The sequence below is a fragment of the Felis catus genome, chromosome E3 (assembly GCF_018350175.1).
Source record: "Felis catus isolate Fca126 chromosome E3, F.catus_Fca126_mat1.0, whole genome shotgun sequence".
Lineage (NCBI taxonomy): Eukaryota > Metazoa > Chordata > Mammalia > Carnivora > Felidae > Felis > Felis catus.
The window spans coordinates 22059022-22076358 of record NC_058383.1 but is presented as its reverse complement, the minus strand read 5'-3'; the positions used below and the strand labels follow the sequence as shown (position 1 = coordinate 22076358).

The window sequence follows — 17337 nt, the reverse complement described above, 5'->3', positions numbered from 1 at the left end:
TATGATTTGTTCACATAACCCTTCTACCCCTATTTCTCTTCATTTTCTGGGACCCCTATGATTCTGATGTTGTTTCTTTTTAATGAGTCACTGATTTCTCTAATTCTTAAATCATGCTCTTTCCCCTTAATCTCCCTCTTTTTTCTGCTTCATTATTCTCCATAAGTTTCTCCTCTATATCACTGATCTCTGCTCTGCCTCATCCATCCTTGCCTCCGTGGCATCCATTTGAGATTGCAGCTCAGTTCTAGCATTTTTTATTTTATCCTGACTAACTCTCACTTCTTTTATCTCCACAGAAAGGGATTCTAATGTGTTTTCAACTCCAGCTAGTATTATTATTATCATGATTCTAAATTCTGGTTCAGATATCTTGCTTGTATCTGTGTTGGTTAAGTCCCTGGCTGTCATTTCTTCCTGCTCTTTCTTTTGTGGTGAATTCCTTCGTTTTGTCATTTTGAAGGGATAAAAGGAATTAATGAGGTTAGAAAAATTAAAATTAAAAAATTAAAAACAACACACACACACATACTAATGAAATAAATGATGTCAGATTCTAGGTGCCTTTTGGTCTGGGTGTTGAAAGGAGCTTGATAGATTAGAGAAATGGGGGAAAGAAAGAAAGAAAAAAAAGGAAATTGTTTGAAAATTTGAAAAAATGAATAGACTGAAGTAGAATAAAATGAAATGATGGAAGTAAAATAGAATTTGAAAAAATTTACACAAAAGTAAAAAGTATAGTAGAAAAAAATTGAAGAAAAATATTTTAATAAAAATTAAAAATTCAAATAATTTTTCTCTTTCTGTATTCAAGAAAAAGAAACGAAAAAGAGAAAAAAGAAAAAAAAGAAAATTTAATAGATGGACCAGCAAACAGACTGAAATATGATTGAAATTACTTCGTTTTCCCCTAGAAGTCAAACTGTGAAGCGCTTTATTGTCCGTAAACTAAGCAGGCAGAGAGTTGTGTTGCTGAAGAGCGATGTTGGCCCATTTGGAAGGGGCTTAGTGTAATGGCTCCATTCTCCACTAGATGGCGCCGCTTAGCTTAGTGGGGTGGATGATTGTGGCGCTTGTAGGGGCGTATGCGCATGCGCGAGGGCAGTGAAAATGGCGACAGCCAGCCGCCAGGTCTCTAGTATCAGAATTCTGTTCTGGCGGATCAGCAATCGCACATCTATCCTTTGTCTTCGGCTTCCATCCATTCCCCGCTTTTAGACCGTCCGTGACCAAGACCCAGGCAGATGCGGCTGTGTTTCCCGACCCCTCACTTCTGAGGGACTGCGGCATCGACCTGTTCTGCCCCTCTGTGGAGGGCCTCACCGAGCAATGGCCGGATGCCGGCCACACTCAGGAATGTTCGCAAGACTGTACTGCTGCCGCGGGCCGGAGACTGCGACCGGGTGCCAGCCCGCCCCAGAAAAAGTTTGCGCGACAGTGTAGCAGCAGTGTTTCAGGGTCTATGGCAAATCACAACACGCATCTGGCACCAGGCTTCACCCCCAGGGACTTTGTTGCAGCACCAGCGAAAGTGGTTTTTCTCCCGGGGCCACTGGAGCCTTGCTTTGGGGGGGACCCACACAGCCTCTACCAGATGTCCTCCCAGCAGGGGAACCGCCTCTCCTGTGTGGCCTGAAGAACACCGGACCCCACTCTGCTCCTGGGGATTCGCCCTTCTCACCAGAGCACCGCCAGGTATAGAGCTGCGGCGTTTCAGACTCTGCGCTCCCCTGTTTATAGTCTTAATGAAATTTAAACCCTCTCCTTTCTCCTTTCTCCTTTTTAGTTCGGTCCCTGCGGCTGTTTCTACTTTTCCACTTTCTCTCCAGCTGCTACTGGGGAGTGCTTTTCCCATACTCTTCACCAGCTCCATCCTCTCTCCACCAGCTCCCTGCCCTCTGCGGCTTCTCTCTACCCCAGTTCACCTCTCTGCGCCGTGTACCTGCTGAGTTCTGTGGTTCAGGTTGTGCAGATTGTTGTGTTAATCCTCGGATCGGTTTTCTAGGTGTTGATCTGGTTGTATTTCATGGATGCGAGACACAAAAAAAAAACCTTCCATGCTGTTCTGCCATCTTGGCTCCTCAGATGTGATAGTGCTTTGAATCTCTTGGGTCCCAGATTGATCTGGTGAAAGAGCCCTCTAGTGGTAGAAATAAGCAATTAAATCTAAGCTTAGAAGCCGATTCTACGCTCCCATGTATACACCGCCTACACATTCAATTGAATGAAAGGATGAGGTCACCCCCTAGTAAGTGGGGAATCATCACGGGGAACTAACTGATGGCCCTCCTACCTCCACACTCCCACTCCAGGCAGGTGTTCTTACTTGCTTCAAATGCAGGTTCAGGACTTCCCACATTCTGTGATCAGCTTTGGCCCTGGGCAGAAGTTGCAAAGAGTGATCCTGCTTCATCAGGCCAAAGGTTCAGTATAAAGCTCCATCTTATAACACATGCCCCTTTCTTTCCTTCCTACTGTCTACAGTATCCTGATCTACAGTTATCACTTTCATCTGCCTGAGCTCCTGCCTCTCCCCTCGCTATTCCACAGTATCTTACTTGGATACCCAATTCCTTCTGCTGGACCTCCTGGCACAATCACCTTAGCTGAAGCTGCTCTCATTTTACTGCAGGTCTGGTGAATGGAGTGACTAGAGCATACTCTCCTTAAGCCCAAAGTCACTGACCTCTCATCTACATGGCCCTGCTCTGGGAAAAGACCTTTCTCACCCTTACTGGACTAAAGGAAGAAAGAAACAGATCCTGGAATGGCTATTATGGTCATTTTTCAATTATTTTATATTATTTAATTTTCTGAGAGGAGGGAAGGAAAATTTCACTCATCTAATAACATCTCCCAGGAAAAAGCAACTTCATCTCCAAGTTACAGATAGCTTTTTCCTTGAAAAAGAAAAAAAAAAAAAAGCCAAAGCAGAACATTGTAATAAGAAGCAAATTTCCTTTTTAAGAAAAAAATTAAGTCACTTATAGAAGGCCTTGGAGGCCTTCCTCTGTTGTCTCTTACATTCTTTGGGAGTAAAGCTAGCTATGGTTCTGGGCCCAAGTTTATCTTTTTCATTTTGGTTATGTGGCAGATTTTTCATATTTCTGCTTCCTGCCCATAAAACAGTATTTGTGAACCATGACATATTCATATGGAATTAAATACATATAGGTGCACAAACATATGCTATGCCTATACACAAGCATGCGTGCCCACCCATCCACACAGCTATGTATTTATAGCAAACATATTCACATGGCCCACAACAGTGTCTACAGGTACAAGTATATATTTGCATGCATTCTTTTCTTCTGCCACAAATTCCCAGGCATTCAGAACTCATAACTAAATTGAACACAGCACAGGTTAATATTTAAACACAATCACACCATGACCTTATATTCAAATCCATGTATGCACAGGTATGTTTATCTAACACCAAGAATCAAGTCTTCAAGTGACCTTAAACTGCCCCCCCCAATGTAGCAAAGTAACCAAGAAGTTGTGATTACATCTGAGAACTCTTCAATACATTACTGCTACTCAGTCATCTGTACAGATGCTCTCAGACAGAGAGCCTGACTTGGCACCAGGAGACTATATGTGTTTGTGATTACCTTCCATTATATTTCTGTCCAGTTTAATAATACTCAAACATGACAGTTGGTAGTGGTCACATCTCAGAAACTGCAGAAACAACCCAAGCAGCCTCAATTCCAAACACCCAGCCTCCCGTCATGCCATAGGAAAATAATAATAATAACAATAACAATAATAATGGCATTTCTGTGGACTGTCATTAGTCAACTCTGTGTTCATGTGTATGCCAGAATACATAGTAATAGAAAGCTGGTCAAATGCTGATCATTTGCAACACTATTTTAAAGGGAGACTCTCACTAGCTTTCAAGTGTGCAATGGCATTTGCACTTTGGACTAACAAGGAAAGCAGACCTAACTTCACCGGCTTCATGGTCTAACTTAGACAAAAATGTAAACAAATGAACATTCCAGGGACTTTTGGAAAGAATTTGACATCTTTATTGACTATCCCACCTTGAATCCATCAACCCCCACCACCACAGATGTAAAGATGTTAAAGTATATGAGATCAAAGACCAATATCTCACACCCCATCGCCCCAAATCTGTGATATGCGTACAACAGAGTCTATATACGTTCAGTTCCTTCTGTCTTTTAGGAATACATGATCATATGTATATGAACAGTTCCGGGTCTGATCTGAGCACGTTGTCTCCGGTGTAAACGAGAGCTCCAGAGAAAGGAGGGTAGACATATTGGTTTGTTTTCTGGGGAGCCAAATTGAGACAGACTATACACAGATGTGCCTGTGACCACACTTTTTACCCGCCCGAGTAAGACATAGATCTGTCGCCGGGAGTTGCCGGTCCCTTTAAGAAGACTCGGTCTTCCCCAATGGGCTCCAGCGGCGCCCGCAGCAAAAGGCAAACTTGCCTGGCTCATTGGTGGGGGGAAAACGCCGCGCTGGGTGGGAGCTGAGAGCGCGCCAGAGTGCGCTGCGGGCTTCTTTCCCCTTCCCCTTTTCTTAACCCTTCCGGGAACGGAGGAACAGGGTGTGCTGCAGCGCCGACGAGCCGGGGCGCTGACTGCCCTGGGCTCCGGAAACTTTGCGCGGAGCGTGGGATTGACCAGGCAGAGCCGAGCCGACTGGCTGGCCTGGAAAGGGACTGGGGAAGGGCGGCGGGAGGGAGGACTGACCCTCCGGCACCCCAGCAATCTAGCCCCGACGCTGGAAAGGCAGGGGGTGCAACAGCAGCGGCTGCCAGGGAGCTGTCCCTTCAGCACCACGGACCTAAAGCCTGGGCGTTAGGGAGGCGGAGGCGGGGCAACAGGCGGGAGCTGTCCCTTCAGCACCGCAGACCTTTGCCCTCCGATGAAACCGGCCGGCCCCCGCCCCAGGACTCTGTCTTTTCTCCAGTTTGAGCGGGGGTGTCAGGAGCAGGCGGAGAGCTTTCCTGGGAGGCTGGGGAAGCAATGAACACTCTTCTCAGCGACTCGCCTCCCAGCAGTGCTATTTTTTGCCATCCGCCTTCACCCCCAGCACACGCGCTCGCACACACACGCACGCACGCACACACACACACACATAGACCTCTCTGGATTTCTTTGCCTTGAGTCTCCCGGGGCTGTGAGGAGCCAGGCGCATCTCAAACCAAGCTGGCAGCTCCAGGCTCCGGAGCCATGCCCTGCACGGACCCTCATCTTTACCAAGCTCCTGAGGAATGAAAGGAACCCAGGGATCCTCAGAAGGCAGCAGTGATGTGGACCAACCTCCTGGAGCCTGCACCCTTCCAAGGGCCATAGGCGACCCAGGGAACCGGAGAGAGCTCCAGACAGGAGATCCCAGGTTTCCTAAAGTCTCTGTGGATGGTGACAAAAGGAGACCCGAATTTTTGGAAGAGCCTGCCCTAGGTTACCCAGCTGCAGAGTGATTTTCCCCTCTGGCATTGAACCTACCCCTCCAACCCCCAGCCATCCAGAGTACCATGAAGAATTATGAGGATGTGTGACAGAGGTATCCAGATGTTGATCACCACCGTGGGAGCCTTCGCAGCTTTTAGTTTAATGACCATTGCAGTGGGCACGGACTACTGGTTATATTCCAGAGGTGTGTGCAGGACTAAATCTACAAGTGATAATGAAACCAGCAGGAAGAATGAAGAAGTAATGACCCATTCGGGGCTGTGGAGGACCTGCTGCCTAGAAGGTATTTACAAAATTCCTCTCAGTGGCCCCAAATAATGCAGTTTCTGATATTATGATATTCCAGCGGGTGTTGGGGGAGATGGAGTGATGGGGAAAGAGGAATAGTTTGAATTATTGCTGAGAATGTGCAGATGTCCAGACTGTTTCCAGCAAGATGAATGCTGAGTGGGATGAAGGGGTTGGGTCTTGTTGATTGTTTATGGTTTAAGCTTCGTGAGATGCGATTTTGTGGCACTCTAGGCAGCTTCTGCAGTTGAGCAAAGTCTTCAAATCTAAAATTCCTAAGCATATTGTGAACTGCTTTGATCTGTGGCTTGAGATGGGGTCTTTGGCTCTGCTTAAATTGCCTTTCAGTGGAGGAGGGAGAGGGAGAAGGAGGAAGGAAGAGAGAGGGGAAGGGAGGGCGAAAGGGAGGGAGGATTGGAGGGAGGGAAAGGGAGAGAGAGAGGGAGAAACTGTGACCTAGGCTGGCACACTCTGAGCTATTTCCTTATTTCTAACATAGTCTTATCAGTTTCTTATGAGTTTGGTCTAAGTAGATATTTTCACGAACTTGCATTGCCAACGAGACTTAACATATGTGAACCCTTACACACGCACATGCACACACAAATTTAAAAAAACTTCCTTACTAATAGATGTTTCACTGTTTGGGATCAAAACAAAACTGAAGTGTTAGTATTTGGTATCCATCTGTTTTCTTTCTTAAGTCATCTCCAAACTCAACAAATATATTCCCATTACATTTGTATAAGATTGATTCTCCAAAAATCACAGCTTCTAATTTAAAAAATTGAAGATTTTTGCTCCAAATTATAACGAAGAGGACAGACCAATTTTTAGAATGTCAAGCTCTTGGGTAGCCTGACTGATGATTAAACTCACTTTCACTACATGAGGAGTCACTCTCAGCATCACTGGGAAATGCCTGAATGTCAGTGGTAGCAAATAGGAAAATAGAGAAGAAAATCAAAGCTCTGTGGAGCTTATGTGCCTGAGGGAAGGCACTGGATTAGAGGGGGCAAAAGGGAATTTTCTCAGGCTTCTGAGGAATCTGTGAAGCTTGTCACAGTGATGAGCAAGGAAATCTGGGTTTCCTGTATGTTCCCCTCCCTTGTTTGCCATTGGTTCTCCATGCCTGCATTCCCACTGGCTGGCATTTGTCAGGGCTTTTTGAGAACTTGCATTTATGTAAATCTCTTAGGAAATCATGCTATGACATCACTTGCTAGTGTAATATTGCATCATTCCCTGGCCTTCTTCCCATGTCCTCACACTCTGAACAACTGCTCTCCTGACTGTAGCACTACTACCATTGATTCTGTTTCCAACACAAATTTGCAACTGGTGGGAATCCCAGGTAGGAAAAGACTACTTTAAATGCAACAAAGATCATTGTACTTGAAGCCAGAAGACCTGGGTAATGCTGCAAACTATGCATGTGACCTTGGCTAAGACATTTACCTACTCCAACCCTCAATTATTAATCTGGGAAATGATTAGTTTGGAATAGGTGGTCATGAATTAGCACTATCCAAAGCTCTTATTTTATCCAGGGTACTGATGGAAATTTTAGAATAATTATTTCCCAAACATTGACAAAAATCTAAAGTTTGTGATCATTGGTGATCAGATATGGTGAAGTCATTTACCTTAGGGAAGTTCCATAGTTCCCTTTCCTATATTGACAACAAAGAATTGAGCTATCTTTTGTAAAGTTGTGATTTGGTGGATGTTTTGATGTATACATGGTTCTAGGGATGGCATAAAAAATCTGAGTCAAGCAAGGTACATATGTAGACCATGCTTCAGTTATTTCTGATTCTTCTGCCTCTTGGAACTAACCTTGGAATGCAGAATTAAACACCAATTTTGGCTTCCCCTGTTAGGGCCTAAAATCCCTGAGTCCTTGCTCAGAATTTCTCAACTGATGGTTTCTCTTTTCTCCAACATCATGTCCTACACCCACAGTTTGCACAAGGAATTGGAATCCCACCCAGGCATTCTGTGGGCTTAGTGGGAGAAGTGAGAATTTGAATCAAGATGGAACTAGATGAATCTAAGATACGTTTTTAGGTGAATTCTTTGGAGAAAATTTGTTGCAGTCTTCATGCAACTTGACCCAGCTATACATTTTTTTTACATTTTTGAAGTATTAAATACAGTAAGATGCATGAACTTGAATGAATCACAGTGAATTATTAGCTATGTGTACACCTGTAGAACTACCACCTAGATGGACCTGGCTGAAAATCTGAAGCCAAGATTTTTCTTTGTGTATGAATATAGCAAATGTTCAAGGAATTTTCTGGAACCTCTGATCTCCTGCATGAGAAGACACATGCAGTAGGCAGCATTCATCCTGTGGAATAAAGCTGCATACCCATCTCTCATTCAGGATCCCTTGTCTCCCAGAGTCTCGACATCCTCATTTTTCTGGTCTTTTAGTGTCAAAGGATAACTGGAGGTCTTGTAGCTCAGTTTTCCCTAATATCAAATTAGAAGAGTCAGTTCATCCACACTTTTTTAAGAACCATGAGAGAATGTGACTATTTTGTCCAAAAGAGAATGCTTGGGAGGGACATGACAGCTGCCTGCAAATATCTGAAGAGTTGTCATATGGAAAGGAGATTTGAAATGTTCTCTGTGGCCTCCAGAGGGTAGAAGTAAGAGCTAGAGGAAAATAGGTGTTACCTCAATATAAACAACTATGCAGTGTGGAATGGGGAGCTTTAAGAGGTTATGAGTTCTCCACCACCAAAGATATTCAAGGATAATGAAACTACATCAATGTTTCCGAACTTGGCTAAATCATCAGAATTACATGGGCAGCTTAAAAAAAAAAAAAAGATTATGAGGCCTCACAAGTAGATTCTCTGCTTCCATAGGTCTGTAGTGGATCACTGGAATCTAAATTTTCTGAAACTCCTCTAAGTCATTATGATGTTAAAAGCAACAAATATTGACTATTTACAACAGGCCTGGCAATGATTACATGAGTTAAGAAGGATCACATCACTCAAGTGAGAGAAGGGATGTTTCCAGTTTTCATTTCTATAACTCACCAGAATGTCATTTATATTTAGTACTTACTATATGCTAGCACTGTTCTCACAATTTTGAAAAATTAACTTTTTCCTCTTTAAAGGAGCTCATTGATGTAGGCATTGTTATTGTCCTCATTTTTTAAAGTTTATTTTGAGAGGGAGAGAGAGTGGGGAGGAACAGAGAGAGAGGGAGAGAGAAAATCCCAAGTGGGCTCCGCGCTGATAGCACAGAGCCCGATGTGGGGCTCGATCTCACAACCGTGAGATCATGACCTGAACCGAAACCAAGAGGCGGATGCCTAACCGACTGAGCCAACCCAGGCACCCATATTATCCTCACTTTATAGGTGAAGAAACTGAGGCCTAGACAAATTATATGACTTGCCTGAGGTTATATACCTAAACCCAGCAGGCCCTACTTCACCTTAGCCATGTTTCTTCTCAGAGCATTTGCTAGAGAACATTAATTCATGCTCCAGTGGATAGGTTGCTACTGCTACAAACATTAGCTCGTGAGAATGCCCAGACACATGGGTTTTTCCATTCAGAAGTGTCAGGTCCCGGAACACTCAGCATGCCTGTGCAGCATCTGCAGGAGTGCAGGAGACATCAGACAGGCACACACTCAGAGACAGCAAAGGACACGTTTTGAATGAAAAAAAAAAAAAAAAAAACAATCGACCTATGTAGAGACACCCACACTCAGAAAGCAGAACGAATGCCTGACTCATTATCTGGAAAGCACGCAAGGCATTCACAAAGTAGGGCCCCAACTTGCTGCGTGTTTTCAATGGCAGCATGTGCATTTGAATGAGAACACGTTCAATGCATGATTCTCTCATTAAGACCTCTTGAAGTCTGAGACACAGTCAAAGTGATATATTTACATAATGGAAAGACCACTGGCCTGGTAGCAAGGAACCCCGAGGACTCATCACATTTCTGTCGCTAACAATTCTGTGAATTGTACATGTTATTTTCCTCCCTTGAACCTCAGTTTATCCAATTCTGAAATGAAAGCCCCAGGTAAGATTAGGGAGTAACAAATCTAAATGTCCATGCAGATGAAGCAGGTAATGTAACATTTGGAACAAGGATTTCCCTGTCCTCTTAATTCTATGGTGGGTGAGGGGGAAGTAATTGCATTTGAGAAGATCTATAGTAACTGAAATGTGGTCTCAGGGTGGGGCAACAGAGAGTGGTGGGGACTGAGGCAAACCAGAGAGAAGAATCCCCCATCTAAGGGACAATTACTATGGGACTTGAGTTGATTTTTACTCTGGGCCGATGTGTACCAAATTCATCCCAATATTCCAAATATTAAAAAGCCAGTTGTAAGATCTCTTGATTTTTAAAATGTGGGCAACTAGGGGCTCCTGGGTGGCTCAGTTGGTTAAGTATCCAACTTCAGCTCAGGTCATGACCTTGTGGTTCACGAGTTCAAGCCCCGCCACATTGGGCTCTGTGCTGACAGTTCCAAGCCTAGATAGGGCCTGCTTCAGATTCTGTGTCTCCCTCTCTCTCTGCCCCTCCCCACTCATACTCTGTCTCTGTCTCTGTCTCTCTCTGTCTCTCTCTTAAAAATAAACAAACACTGAAAAAAAATTTTTAAGTAAATAAAATGTGGGAAACTAAATTAAAACAATTTTTAATGCAGTGCCTGCCAAGCCAAACTTACCTTATTGTTGAATTTGATCCATAGGCTGCCAGTTTTGAGCCCTGGAAATTATCTAAAAGTCCTTTTTAATCTAAATTTCTGATATTTTCGTATTTTATTCCTGAATTGTTCTCCATTAGTCAGTGATCACTTTTTCAATTCATTGAAAAAAATGCTTACGAAGAAAATAAAGCCCACTTAGCTTTTAGGACAAGGAACTTAAAATGACAGAAAAGAGTTTCAACAAAATGCTATTTCTGCTACAGATGGGCTTGAATGACATCAAACATCTGGCTGAAAAACTGAAAAAAAAATTAGCCAGTCATTAGAAGTTCCCCTATATTTCCAAATCTCCAGATGGTTGACTTTTTCAGCCAGATGGGGTTGCAGCTTTATTTATGTGTTCAGAAGCCTTCGGGGAAGCTGCAAAGATGTGATTGAGGACAGGGATGAGAGAAGGGTGTAACGTTTGTTGAGTATTTCCCATGTGCCAAGCTCTGTGCTGGGTGCTCTCGCATATGGTAACTCATACTTTTCATATTTCCTAGCTCCCTCCAATAGAATATAAGGACAGGGATCCTTGGCTGTTGGGAGCCCTGGTCTATCGCTAGAGCTTAGGAACAGTACCAACCAGTCACTTCTGCTCCTCCTCCCCTAGATCTGATGCAGTACCTTCCCTGAGACGTGGGTACAGAATGCTCTGACTCTCTTCCTTACTCTTGACCTCCTTCCTGTTCCTTTCCCTGCATGCTTCTTCTTTGTCCCTAAAGCCCAAGAGGCAAATAGAGGAGAGAAGTGGACTGGAGCTTTAAGGCAGGATGGGGGTGAGTAACTATGCCTGTGTTTGTAGGGCCAGTCAGGATTGGGGAGGTGGCAGAGGTTGAGGTGTGAGCATGATAACATTCAACTAGAACATGTCTGTATGGCCATATTGCTTGTTAAAATGTTGAAATACTTTCCTACTTCTTGGTAAACAGCATCTGGCCCAAGTCCCCCATCAACCCTCCCCCTTCCACCACCACTGTAGCTACCCTAGCCTATCCTGGAACCTCCCAGACATCTATGAGATTTGTCCAGTAAAGGGTTAAGACCCAGCCCAGCAGGGTCCATCATGATCCTGCCCCAGCCCTACGGAAGCATCTATTCTGACTGGTCTTGTGTCTTACCGGTGATTAAATATTCTGAATCTTATTCCTAAGTTCTATCATTGTTGAAAAGGACTGACTCCTCTTCCTTCTACCTCAAACCAGCCCCCCTACCATCCTACTCATTCAAGGAAGTAGATGATTTGAAAGTAATTCTGTTTGCTTCATCATTTGACATTTTATTTTCTGGATTAGAAAAAAAGGCAAGTGATCCGAGTTTCAAGGTTGGTTAACCAGTGTAGGTTATTAGCATGGTGACTAGTGGGCTTACTGGTATCCATCAAGAAAAAATAAAACAAGAAAAAAAAGCCCACAAAAAGATGACTGTATCCTTTGAATGTTCTCTTAGAGCAGTTTCTAACAATCTTACCAAAGGGGTCATCGGATCCTCTAGGGGAATGTAATTTTGTTTGACTTAAGTTTCATTACAGATTCAGGGTCAGTGGTATAGTTAGATGTTTACTTGTAGAAACGTGGAAAGATGCAAATTAATTTGCTCATTAGAGGTGCAAATGATTTCTGTTCATTAGAAGACATAACCCCAAATGTTGTAGATTTATTGCCCTTTCTCTAGAACATGAATCAGTTTCCTAACTTGACAATCTTACTTCAGAATTTTTTCCCTGAAAAATATATATAACATCCCCCTTTGAACTAGCTTTGTCATTCTGCCAGTTCTCTCATTGAGGAGTTGAATAAAACTTGACATGAGCTCATTGTATATTTTAGGAAAATTATGTTTCTAACCATTTAAAAATTATACTCTGACATGTGGAAGTGCCCCCCCAGTGACACCAGTGTTTCTGAGGCTAAAGAGAAGCCCACAAACTCCAATGTTGTTTTTCTTTTTCCTCCATCCACACGACCCTGCCAAAGCCCACTTTTTCACTGTAGGAGCAAATGGGCCTTTAATCATTTATGCACTGTTCTCTGACCACAGAGAACATGGGATAACAGCAAGGGGCTTGAGATCAGGTAGACTTGGGTTCTTACCTGGATCCTGCCGTTTATTGCCTGCAACACCTGGGAAGATGCTTAACCTCTGATCACGAGTTTCCATACCTGTAAAATGAAGAAACACAGTAGCAAGCATTTTCAACTATTTGTATTTTTATGCTTCTTATGGTTCCTTTATTCCTTCATACCTCTAAATAATATGTTGACCAGTAGTCCTTAATTCATCCTGTAAAGATAATACCCATGTGCAAAGACAAACGATAAGCTAGCTTTCTTATACCACCTCCCTTTCTCCTAAATACTTGTGGTTCTTCAGTGAGTCACCTGTGGCTCCAAGAAGAATCTTTTATAAAGATTGAGGTCGCCTGTAAAAAAGAGAGACTGGCATCACATTCCTGGTTTGGACGTTGCTTGTGTGCCTATTTGGGCAGGGAAGTTCGGGGAGACACCAGGCTGAGAGAGGGAATGACACTGGGGCAGCCTTTTTGGAATGGGGAGGTTCAGTGGGTTGTGTGGAACTGGTGAATAGCTGAGCGTGAGCCATTTGGTCAGTATCCCACCCAAGAGAGCCACCCATTAGGCAAGCAGACCCTGGTTAGAGCTACATGATGTTCATAAAGATGTTGCCCTGCACAGGGCTGCTGGGCCTGGGAGTGAAGCAAGGATTGAGAGTCATCTCCTGCTGCATTCCCCAAACCATGCACCTTGGCCCAGAGCTGAGTCCATCCAAAGGGAAGAAGTCCTTTCGAAAGTGGTCACAGGAGTGTGACCACAGGACCACAGGAGCTGCTGGTCCAGCAGCGTGGAGCCATGAGTTTCCAGTGTCGGAAGCCAAGTGGGAGGGAAGAGACTGGATCAGACTCAGATACCCCACATCAGAGAGGGAAGTTGCAGTGGGAAGGCCTCCAGTAACCAATGCATGTGTCTCCACAAGACAGACAACACGTAGGTCCCCGCCACGCAGAGAACCCTGACCGTCAGTGTTAGCTGGAGAAGCAGTAACAACAAATAGTAAAGGTTTACACCTTCACCAAGTTGAGTGAAGTAACATTTTGGCCTTCTTTTCTTTCTGCTCCCGGCCACAGCATACTGAAGGTGCTAGAAGCTAAAAGAGGGACGAGGGACGCCTGGGTGGCTCAGTGGGTTAAGCGTTGGACTTCAGCTCAGGTCATGATCTCATGGTTTGTGGGTTCGAGCCCCGTATCAGGCTGTCTACTGACAGCTCCAAGCCTGGAGCCTGCTTCGGATTCTGTGTCTCCCTCTCTCTCTGCCCCTCCCCCACTGACGCACTGTCTCTCTCTGTCTCAAAAATGAATAAATGTTAAAAAAAATTTTTTTAAGAGGGACAAACATGGATAGAGCATTGCAATCTGGATGTTTTAACAGGCACAAGTGACTGGAAAGTTTTGACATCTGCCCAAAATATCATTAAGGAAATAAGAGATTAGATATAACACAGTTGAAAGCTAAAATAAAAGTTACACACTTACACTCCACTCATTTGACACTCTTCAATAGACAGGGTATATATCCTCATGCTTTGTCTCTAAAATTCTGGAAGCCGAAAACACAGTAGTATATATCTACCATGATACGTAACTATATCTCAGGGGTTGGCAAACTATAGCCCATGGGCCAAATTCAGCCCTTTTACTATTTTTGTACAACCCACAAACTAAGAATGTGTTGTACATTTTTAAGTAGTTGAAAAAATTAAATAATATCCAATAATATTTCATGACACATAAAAATGATGAGAAATTCAAATTTAAGCATCTGTACTTCTGAACGTTGCCAATAAAAATTTTATGGAAATTTGTTTTCTCTCTTGTTGCATATGTACCTACATAGTATCCTCAATTTTGCTGCTTGGCCTGCAAAGCCTAAAATATTTACTGTCTGGCCCTTTACAGAAGAAGTAAAGTTTGCCAACTCCTGTTATATCTCACTGGAGAGGCATGTAGGAATCCATAACAACATTTTATTTCTGGAAGTAGCCTTTGTTTTCTCAAGAATATTGGGGGCGGGGGAGCCTGGGTGGCTCAGTTGGCTGGGCGTCCGACTTCGGCTCGGGTCATGATCTCGCGGTTTGTGGGTTCGAGCTCCACATCAAGCTGTGTGCTGACTGCTTGCTCAGAGTGTGGAAGCTCCTTCAGATTCTGTGTCTCCTTCTCTCTCTCTGCCCCTCCCCTGCTCGTGCTCTGTCTCACTCTGTCTCTCAAAAATAAATAAATGTAAAAAAAAATAGTCTTTTTCATAAAAGAATATTGGGTTGGGAGAGGTGGTTGTACTATTTGCCTTCATCATAGACTCTTCATCTCACCAGGTATTCTGTGCATCCTCTTCTCTTTCTGGGAGAACTGGCACTTAGTTCTTTGCCTAGGTAGTACTTCACTTCTTCCTGAGACTTGGAGAGGGTGGAAGAAAGTCAGTGAGATCCTTCCCTCTTAAAGGTCTCCAGGAAAATGCAACCCCTGCCCAGGTATGCAGGGAACAGCATCTGTCAGCGCTGGCAAAAGGGGGAAACTTTAGGAGCCAGTGTTCTGATGGCAGTGGAAAGAACAGGACCCTAGAGACTAGGGTGAAGGTGGAGTCAATCATAGATGGCTACTGAGTAAGTGAGGGTAAAGAAACCGATGTCCACAAAAAACAGGCAGCTGGTATTGGAAGTCTAGACAGCAGTTCCCCTCCATTTGCTCCATACATGAGGTTCAGTAGTTCATGAAACTTGAAGAAAAATGTCACGTAAATAGGTGCTTTTAGGGAGAAAGTTGCATCCTCCAAAATGTTAAGGATCAGTACTGTAGAGCTTAGGTCAGAGGTGAAACCAGGCATGACCTTAGGATCACCTAAACATAGGTGGAAACTGAAGACATGAAAGCACACAAGAAGGGCCAGAGAAAAGCCAATGAATATAAACAGGGAAAATGACAAAACCCTAGGGAGCACTGACGCTTGGGGGGCAAGGAGCAGAGGGGCTGGTGAAAATTGGAAAGAAAAGCAGAGATTGAAGAAGTTGTCAGGATTTGACTAGCATTTTAAGGGTCTCTTGAGGCTTGCTCCAAAATGATGTAGATGAACAGTAAAGTCTAGACTAGCAGCTCTCCAGCCCAAGAGGCTTGCATAAGAGGACACACCTCCAGGATAGGCCTGCCCTCCCTCCTGGAATCAGGAAACAGGGCAGGTGTCAATTATAGATCCTGGGGACTGCTTCCAAGGAAGCTGGAAAAGGAGATGCTGGGCCATGAGAACCCGGAAGGGCCAAGGAAATAAGAAATAACTGACACTTAACGAACGCCTTGCGTGTACCAAGCTACGATTACTGGGGCCGACTGAACGTTCACGTCTGGGCTAAATCCTGAGCATTTATTTACTTACTTAACAGACACATACCGTAGAGGCGCCTCAGTGGTTCTGTGGTCATGGGCTCACGGTTTGTGAGTTCAAGCCCCACGTTGGGCTCTGTGCTGACAGTGCGGAGCCTGCTTGGGATTCTCTCTCTCTTCCTCTCTCTCTGTCCCTACCCTGTTCATATTCTCTCTCTCTCTCTCTCTCTCTCTCTCTCTCTCTCTCTCAAAAATAAATAAATAAACTTAAAAAAAAACCCAGACACATACTATATACCAGCCACTGTTCTAAGTGAGTGTTTGACAAATATGGTTTGATCCTTGTTACTTCTTCAGGAGGTAGATACTGTTTTTATCCCCATTTTGCAAAGGAGAGAATGGAGACCCAGAGAGTCCATGGTTAGTAAGAGGCAGAGCTGGTATTCCAACCCTACCCTGTGCTGCCTTTCATGACTGTATTCCATGCACTTGGATAAGCATTTAGGGTAAATAGATGCAACTCATAATAGTCCTATGTACTGTTAGCAGACCTGCTCCACCCACAAGGAGACTGAGGCTCATAGAAGTAACTCACTTGCTTTGGGTCACCTGCCAATGTCATCGCCAGAAGCTTCACCTGAACCACCACACTGCACTGCCTTCATTGAAGGGCCTGGGGCCTGACGGACAGGTCTCTTCCAACCAGCTCACTCCTGTGCCAAGGAGTGTTTGGTGTTAGTCACTGGCTCTGAGCCATTCAACAACGGAAACAACTGTGAAAAAGAATTATCCCAACCTTTCCCAATGTTTACTCTAAATCCAGCAAGGTCAAGGAAAAGAAATTGTAAAGCTAACAAGATTCAGATACTGTAGCACTGGGCTTCTGAGAAACACCACCTCTTTAAATCAAATGTAAATTTTAAAAAATTGTTTTTAATGTTTATTTTGAGAGAGAGAGAGAGAGATAGTGTGTGTATATGTGTGTGTGTGTGCAGGAGCAGGGGAGGGTCAGAGGGAGAGGGAGAGAGAGAATCCCAAGCAGTCCCCATGCTCTGCACAGAGCCCGATGTGGGGCTTCATGTTGCAACCGTGAGATCATGACCTGAGCCAAAATCAGGAGTCAGACGTTCAACCGACTGAGCCACCCAGGCGCCCTGTGATGTGTGTGTGTGTGTGTGTGTGTGTGTGTGTGTGTGTGTGTGTGTATTTTTTCAATGGCAACACCAATGGTTTGGAAGTGAGAAGAACAGAGTTTCTTAAAGAACCTGATTAGATGCAAGTAAGCAAACCACTGGAGATCATTGCATCTTCTACGTTGCACTTGAGTGTCTGCAAACTTGGGGAAGCCACTAGGTTCATGGCTGTCCCACTTCCTGAGGACCCATCATTTGTTTGACTTCTCTGAGCTTTCGCCTCTGTGTCAGGCAGGAATCAAGTTCTGGTGTAGATTGTTGT

At 44.2% G+C, this 17337-nt stretch overlaps 1 protein-coding gene across 2 annotated transcripts in view; it reads left to right on the top strand.

Moving 5' to 3' along the window:
• The first annotated feature begins 4589 nt into the window (after nt 1-4589).
• The window catches only part of CACNG3 (calcium voltage-gated channel auxiliary subunit gamma 3), an 85335-nt gene continuing 72587 nt past the window's right edge, over nt 4590-17337 (top strand). The window contains exon 1 of one of the 2 annotated variants that reach the window (XM_003998761.5): nt 4590-5751. In XM_003998761.5, the coding sequence (XP_003998810.1) occupies nt 5541-5751 (211 nt within the window). In that variant the 5' untranslated portion in view covers nt 4590-5540. The remainder of the gene's footprint in view (nt 5752-17337) is intronic. The other variant, XM_019820789.2, reaches the window with a different exon arrangement.